Consider the following 8,752-nt stretch of genomic DNA (forward strand, 5'->3'; position numbering starts at 1 on the left):
ATTGCTGGCCGCCTGCAGTCCTGGGCTCCTGGCTCTTCCTCCACCTTCAGAGACAGCAGGGCAGCATTTTCAACATCTCTTGGACACCAACTCTTTTGTCTCCCTCCTCAACAATTGGAGGACCATTGTGATTACCTTTGTCCCACCTGGATAATAATAGTTAATCTTTCTTTAAATATTTTATTTATTTATTTGACAGAGAGACAGCCAGCGAGAGAGGGAACACAAGCAGGGGGAGTGGGAAGAAGCAGGCTCCCAGCAGGGGAGCCCAATATGGGGCTCGATCCCAGGACCCTGGGATCACGCCCTGAGCCAAAGGTAGACGCTTAACAATTGAGCCACCCACGCACCCCCATAGTTAATATTTTTATCCTTTGTCTTTTTAAAAATGTGTCTTTATTCTTAATTTTTAAATTGAATTGTATTTAACATACAGTGTTTTATTCATTGCAGGTGTATACTATACTGATTCTACAATTCTATACATTTCTCAGTACTGATTAAGATTGGTATACTCTTTTTTTTAAGTTTTTATTTAAATTCTAGTTAGTAATATACAGCAAAATATTAGTATCAGCTGTACTATTTAGCGATTCAACACTTCATCACCACAAGTGTTCTCCTCAATCCCAATGACCTCTTTCACCCACCTCTTAAGCATTCTTAAAATTCTGTTATTTTTATTTCATTTTATTTTTAATTAGGCCCTATGCCCAGTGCAGAGCCTAACGCAGGGCTTGAACTCACCACCCTGCAATCAAGACCTTAGCTGAGATCAAGAGTCAGAGACTCGGCCAACTGAGCCTCCAAGGTGCCCCTTGATCATTTTTAAGTGCACAGCTCAGTGGGACAACATGCATTCACGTTGTTGTGAGCTGGCAGCACCATCCATCTCCAGAACTCTTTTCATCTCGTGAACCTGAAGCTCTACACCTAAATACATGTTTTTTAATTACAAAATATTTTATAAACTTAGAAGAAACAATAGCTCTTAATTTATCTTAAAGCACTGAACTCTTAAGAGTTTTAGCAAAACTGTCATGGAAGCCTAGGACTGTAGTCTTCCTGGTTTTATGTCAAAGGAATACAGTTCTTCACCTTGTTGAAGGGGGAAGAGCAATCTTCTGGAGATATCAGTGCTGTGTCCCACCGTGAGTCAATATTTGGGAAACCCAAGGAGCTTAGTAAGGAAAAATTCTTCACTCTTAGAGTTGGAGAAATCTCTGACTCAGGGTTGGGATAAGGTGCTAGGAGGTTAGCTCTGTGGGAGGCAGGTGAGTTCAGGGAAGAGTAATGAGTGCATTCACTTGACATAAGGCTGGTCCCTCAGGAAGAGGAAAATACAGGAAAAATGTCCATCTTTCCAGAGGGGGATAATGTGCCCAGCGGTTGGAGTACCAGGAGGGAAATATGCCTAGGGAGCATAGGGAGCTGTAAATATCTCTTCTGCTATTGTCTCTCAGCAGGTGCAACCTTGTGCTGAATGGGACATGGTTATTTCTTTTGGAGTTCCCAGGTCTGGGTAGGAGACTCCTGCTGAATTGTTTGAGAACAGAGCTTCAGTGTCCATCATCCACCATCGAGGGAGAAACTTGGACTTTCGCAAAGAGACCCCCATGCAGGTGACTCTGAAAACCCAGCTGGTTCTGCTGGAAAAGGCCAGCGAGAATAGAAGGGTGGGAATATATACCCAAAGCCACCAGAGAGCCAAGCCAGCCCTGCCCAGCACCAGGACATCACTGCGGTTTTTGGCTTTCTTGGATAACTAATGAATACATTTATTTATTATCCTAAAAACAAAAGTAAACATTAAAATCAGCCATGCAAGGGAGATTGTTGAGGATGAAGTCGTGGTGATGGAAGAGCAGCGATGGGTGGCAGAAAGTGGTCCTAATGAGAGTAGAACACAAGTCCAAGAACCTTTGCAAGTAAGGGGAACAGATATAAAGGGTCTTAGCCAGGAGGGTTATGCAGTCAAGTGAGGGCATTCCTTTCATGCTTTTTAAGACAGGGAGTATTTGAGCGTGTTCCCATATTGATGAGAAAGACCCAGACTAATGGATCAAGAGACATATATTTCACATTGTCCATTTTCATGCCGTATATTCCAAGCAATTTAAAAAATGTAAGAAGTGAAAAGGGGATATACTAAAAAAGCCATACATTGCAATTATTTCCTTACTGGAGAGGTTGAGTATATTTCTGGGTTTCTTAGACATTTGCTTTTTCTATTGCAAATTGTCTCTGTCTGTTCTGTGCTTTTCTTTGGTTGGTTTGGAGTGTTTATATTCCTGTGTTTTTATTCCATTTTTCCAAACATAAGTCTTGGAGTTTTTCTATCACCTTTGCTATTCGATCTTCAGTTCCTTTACGCGTGTGGAGGTGTATTCGAGTGTAGTAGTAAAGTTCATCCATTTTGTGTGCTCAAACCTATCATTTGGTCATATTTCCTCCTTTCTCTTGCTAGCTTAAGTGTAGAAAGTGCTGCATCATTTGAATTAATAAATCACCTTATATACATATTTCCGACTTGTCTTCACATTTCTGTTATTCCTCATTCTCCGTTTCAGCGTTTTGTGATTAGATCTATTTCTCAAAGTCCCGTCACCTGCAGCCATCATTTGAAGGGTATTCTTCTTCATTGTTTGACTAACATTCACTTTCCTAACAAATATGAATTAATATATCATGTATAAGATGAAATTATAACCTTAGATAATGCTTCCTAAACTAATATTAATTAAAATATCTTGTATAAAATGAAATTGTAACCTTAAATAATGTTTCTTACCTACTCTTTAAGAGGCTTTTTGTTATATTCTTTTATTTCTAAGTTTTTATGTTTTTCTAAAGTAATCTGTACCCCAACATGGGACTCGAACTCACAAGCCCAAAATCTAGAGCCACAGGCTCCACCATTGAGCCAGTCAGGGGCCCCATTTCCAAGTCTTTAGCACTTTAATCCTTGAATTAGTGATCCACGCTGATGTCATTACATTAACACTATTTTATGCCTATCTATAAATTAGTTATACGTTGTCATTGTGTTTCAGACTGTCAGTTGAATAGCTCCCTGCCTAACCTATTCTCAGTTTCACTACTATCCTTTGTTCTAACCTCTTAGTTTCTTTTGAAACTGACGCTTCTGTATTATGCACACATAATATTCATACCCTTTAATCAAATTCATGCAGAGAATCCTATGCACATTGTAAATAGTCTTTTATGCTCTGATGCAGTGTTTTGTTTTGTTTTATTTTTATAGCTTGTCTCTCTCAATAGCACCTTACAGACTTGCCTCCATCAACCAGTATAATGCTAATTCATTATGTCAGTGATCCCATAATATTTCAGGGTATGGCTGTGTTATTTACACTTCTGAGGATTTTTCATGTACTTTCTCATTAAATTGCTGTAATGCCAATTATACAAAAAATATTTTGAGAATGAGTTAAAATGCTGGTACTCCACTGGGGGCAATATTGTCATCCAGGGGCCATTGAGGGATATCCACAGTCATTTTAGGTTTTCAGATAGGGGAGGTGTCACTAGAGGCCAGAGATTATCTAAACATCTGACAATTCCCAGGACAAACCCCAGCACAGAGACTGGTCTGAGCCACAATATCAATAGTGGTGAAATTGAGAAACTCTGAGATAAATAATACATTTCTGTATTTTCAATACGTAGAGTTGTTTTCAGATTACTTCCCCTAAAGGTTATAGCATGTCATATTTCTGCAATGAAAATTAATGAGCACCACTTTCCTACCTGTTTAAAAGTTCCAAGCCCAATTGATGTGACAGCCCTTTAAATTTTTTGAGAGGCTGATGGGTGTGGAAGGGATTTCTTGTTTTCCTTTTTTAATTTCAATTTAATTTAATTTAATTTATTTTTTTATTATTATGTTATGTTAGTCACCATACAATACGTCTTCAGTTTTTGATGTTGTTTTCCATGATTCATGGTTTGCGTATAACACCCAGTGCTCATCACAACATGTGCCCTCCTCAATATCCATCACTGGGCTAACCCATCCCCCACCCCCCTCCCCTCTGAAGCCATCAGTTTGTTTCCCAGAGTCCATAGTCTCTCATGGTTCCTGTGCCCCTCTGTTTCCCCCCTTCATTGTCCCTTCCTGTTCCTAATGTACTTGTTGTTTTCTTAAACTATTAATGAGTGTGTGCAAAATTCACTATGTGACCACCATTTTGATTTGCTCATTATTATTATACCCATACATTATATGCCCATTTTCTACAGGTTTCAGCATTTCGAATGATGTTTACAGAGACAGAGAGAGAAAGAGAGAGAGAGAGAGAGTGAGAGAGAATAATCTGTAAACATCATTCGAAATGCTGAAACCTGTAGAAAATCTCGAGAGAGAGAGAGAGACAGAGAGAGAGAGAGAGAGCTCGCAAATGGGGAGGGACAATGTCAGAGGGAGAAGGAGAGAATGTTAAGCAGGTTCCACACCCAGCACAGAGCCTGACCTGGGGCTCAATCTCATGACTCCAAGATCAGACCTGAGCCGAAATAAAGATTCACAGGCTTAACCAACTGATCCATGCAGGTGCCCCCACAGATGATTCTTTCTCTATTGGATTCTATGGAGATATTTTAGCCATAAAAATGTCTTAAGTTCTATTAGTTAATGTATAACTGCTTCCTTCACAGTTTCTTGGCTTTATTAAGATTGTTTTGCCTGTAGATTTTATGTGGTTTTTATTAATTATTATTTTGGGGATTTTTTTGGGGTAATTTTAAGGACTTGGGATTTTTTTTAATTTAAATTTTTATTTTTTAATTTCAGTATAATTGACATTCAGTATTATATTAGTTTCAGGTGTCCAATATACTGATTCAACCATCTTATACATTACTGAGTGCTCATCATAAGTGTACTGTTAATCCCCATCACCTATGTCACCCATCTCCCACTGCCATCCCTCTGGTAACCAGAAGTTAGTTCTCTATAGTTGAAAGTTTATTTTTTTGTTTGTCTCTTTTTTCTTTCTTCATTTGTTTTGTTTCTTAAATTCCATATATGAGTAAAATCATATGGTATGTGTCTTTCTCTGACTGATTTCACTTAGCATTATACTCTCTAGATCCATCCATATTGTTGCAAATGGCAAGATCTCATTTGTACCCCTTAATATCCTTTAAATACTCCCCCCACACCTGCTCCATCACAAGTACCACTTTGTCCTCTGCATTTGTCTGTTTGTTTGTTCTGTTTCTCAGATTATACATATAAGTGAGATCATATAGTATTTGTCCTTGTCTGATTTATTTCACTTAATATAGCAACCTCTAGATCCATCCATGTTGTTGCAGGAGGAAAGATCTCATTCTTTCTTATGGCTGAGTAATATTCCAGTGTGTGTGTGTGTGTGTGTGTGTGTGTACACACATACCAATCTTCTTTATCCATTCATCTATCACTAGACACTTGGCTGCTTCCATATCTTGACTATTGTAAACAATGATACAATTAATATTGGGTGCATATATGTTTTCAAATTAGAGTTTTTATCTTCTTTGAGAAGTAGCATTACTTGACCATGGGGTGGTTCTATTTTTAAATTTTTGAGGAATCTCCATACTGTTTTCCACAGTGGCTACACCAGTTTGCATTCCCACCAGCAGTGTAAGGGATTCCCTCTTTCCCACCTCTGCACCAACACTTATTATTTCTTGTCTTTTATATCAGCCATTCTGACCAGCAGGAAGTGATTTTCTCATTCTTGCAGATGTCACAAAAATATAATTATTTTATTTCCTTTTCATATGTTCACTGATCATATGTAAAAATGCAACTGATTTTTTGAGGGTTGACTTTGTAACCAGTTACATGGCTGAATTAATTTATTATTTCTAATAATGTTTTTGTGGCATCACTAGGGCTTTCTACATGTAAGATCACACTGTCTGCACACATAAATGTATTTCTTCCTTTCCAGTTTGGATGCCTGTCATTTCTTTTTCTTTCGTTAATTGCTCTTTAGAACTTTCAGTGATATGTTGAGTACAAGTCAGGGAAACAGGCATACTTGCCTTGTTCTTGATCATACAAGAACAATGTTCACTATTTTGCCATCGAGTATCATGTTTCCTGTGGGTTTTTCATAAAAGGGTTAACTTGAGATAGTTTCCTTCTATTCCTAGTTTGTAGTGTTTTTATCATATTCCATACACAAATATAAACATTGATTTCTTGAGTGTAGCATATAAACAATAATATATCTGCCAGGTTAGTAAGGCATAATTGTGTCCTGCTCTTTCTCTCTTATTTTGGTAGTCACGTCAATGACATGGAACTAGAGAATGATACACGAATTTCAGAATTTCTTCTTCTGGGATTTTCTGAGGAACCAGAATTGGAGCCCTTCCTGTTTGGGCTGTTCCTGTCCATGTACCTGGTCACCATCCTTGGGAACCTGCTCATCATCGTGGCCGTCAGCTCTGACTCCCACCTCCACACGCCCATGTACTTCTTCCTGGCCAAACTGTCCTTTGTAGACATCTGTTTCACCTCCACCACCATCCCCAAGATGCTGGTGAATATACAAACACAGAGAAAAGTCATAACTTATGAAAGCTGCATCATGCAGATGTACTTTTTCATACTTTTCATAGTTTTGGACAACTTCCTCCTGACTGTGATGGCTTATGACCGCTTTGTGGCCATCTGTCACCCCCTGCACTACACGGTCACCATGAACCCCCAGATCTGTGGACTGCTGGTTCTGGTGTCCTGGATCATGAGTGTCCTGCATTCCTTGTTACAAACCTTAATGGTGTTGCAGCTGTCCTTCTGTACAGAGGTGGAAATCCCCCACTTCTTCTGTGAACTTTGTCAGATGATCCAACTTGCATGTTCTGATACCTTTCTTAATAACATGGTGATGTACTTTGCAGCTATCCTGTTGGGTGGTGGTCCTATTGCTGGGATTCTTTACTCTTACTTTAAGATAGTTTCCTCCATACAGCGGATCTCATCAGCTGAGGGGAAGTACAAAGCATTTTCCACCTGTGTATCTCATCTCTTGGTTGTCTCTTTATTTTATTGTTCGAGCCTAGGAGTGTACCTTAGCTCTGCTGCTCCCCAGAGCTCCCACGCAAGTGCAGTGGCCTCAGTGATGTACACGGTGGTCACCCCCATGCTGAACCCCTTCATCTACAGCCTGAGGAACAGAGACATAAAGAGGGCTCTAAATGTATTTTTCAAGGGAAGCCATTAAAGGGCCATTTTTTAAGAAGTAACTCTGATTTCAGGCTTAATGCTTAATAGACAGAAATTGTGATTCTTTAATCATATCATGAAAGAAGAACTTAATCTGTCTATTTGCCTCCTAGAGTTTCAATTTTTCTGAAGTTCAACTGCTTTATTAAACTTTCTGCTCCTTCTGATAGCCAACAATTTTTCCTGTTGTTTTCTGAATTTCCAAACTTAGTCCCAATCATTGGTCAAAAACAATTTAGGGATTTGTATTTGCCTCATGAAGTGATGAACTGTCTTAGTGTTATGAAACAAACTACATTTGACAACGGAGGCCATTTCTATTATTTTATTGTAGTAATTCTTAGAGGTAATGGTGAGATCACATTCTTCATTCAGTGTCTACCATTCCTTTCTATGTTACTACTTTAAATGCTCTCCCTGATAATAGAGACTTTAGCCTACTGGTTCGTTTTGTAGCTAGTCATGGGGCTTTGTGATCATCATTACGATCTTGTTCTCTTATCAGCTCAGCAGCCGCAGTATCCGTGGCACAAAAGAGTAAGGCAGAAATTGCTTATGCGAAACACCATTCAAGTGTAATCTACAGAAAGACCAATTTGCATAAACAAAGTGACTTAATATGGGCTTGGTATCAGAGAAGACCTGAGACATGATCAAGTAAAATTTTTCTACCAAGGTGTGTGTATATATATATATATATATATATATATATATATATATATATATATATATTTGTGTGTGTGTGTGGAAAACTTGTCTTTGGCGATGTTCATCTACTCATCTACTGAAGTGTGGGTTCTTTGGTGTCCATGTTTAGAGGGTTTTATTAATTGTAGTGAGAATTTAGTGGCAGATTTTATATTATTTAATTGGAGGATTTTGCTGTTTCTCTTTTAAAATTTCCAGTGCTGTCTTCAAACATTTCTCCTTCCACTGCCCTAAACTTAGTATCTACTGTTTTAAAAATGTTTAAAAATGCTGTCATAAATGTTATAGTGTGAGTGAGTGAACGATAAGTGCATTCACTCTATCATTAATTTCTTTATCTTTTTTATGCTCTAAACTTTCTTCCATCCTATGATCAAAGGATGTCTCAGACAACAGCTGCAATTGCCCAAAAATGCTCTGGGTATGGAAACTTGTGACTGAGGTCCCACAAGTTATTCCTGCAAAAACAAACATATTGGTCTTCCTAAACTCTACCTATTATCGGATGGGAATCTCAATGGTGTCACTTTTTTAGTACAGTTATCTGAAATAAATGAGAATAACCAGGCCATTATGAATACTTTTTCAAATATCAGAACAAATGTTGAAAATAAGAAGCAATAGATTATTTTTAATATTCTCAGTTCTGTTTACATTGATTGTTATGTCAGTCAGCTATTGCTGTATAACAAGCCATGCTAAAAGGAAACAATATAAGATAATGTTTTTGTTTTTTTTTTAAATCACATGGGAGTCTATGATGGGGAAGTCCCCTGGTCTCTTCTGGTGTCCTCA

General features: G+C 38.2%; 1 protein-coding gene across 1 annotated transcript; it reads left to right on the forward strand.

Moving 5' to 3' along the window:
- Positions 1 to 6,263: 6,263 nt before the first annotated feature.
- Positions 6,264 to 7,247, forward strand: LOC148108964 (olfactory receptor-like protein OLF4). Its single transcript, XM_087867723.1, has one exon. It carries the CDS (start codon positions 6,318 to 6,320, stop codon positions 7,245 to 7,247), a length of 930 nt encoding a protein of 309 aa, XP_087723849.1. The 5' UTR covers positions 6,264 to 6,317.
- Positions 7,248 to 8,752: the final 1,505 nt, after the last annotated feature.

Source organism: Ursus americanus, chromosome 14, assembly GCF_024610735.1.
Source record: "Ursus americanus isolate L20-20 chromosome 14, mUrsAme1.1.p, whole genome shotgun sequence".
NCBI lineage: Eukaryota > Metazoa > Chordata > Mammalia > Carnivora > Ursidae > Ursus > Ursus americanus.

What these genes read in the sequence shown, in the direction of transcription:
- LOC148108964 (XM_087867723.1), top strand. Translation starts at nt 6,318, where the DNA reads ATGGAACTAGAGAATGATACACGAATTTCAGAATTTCTTCTTCTGGGA.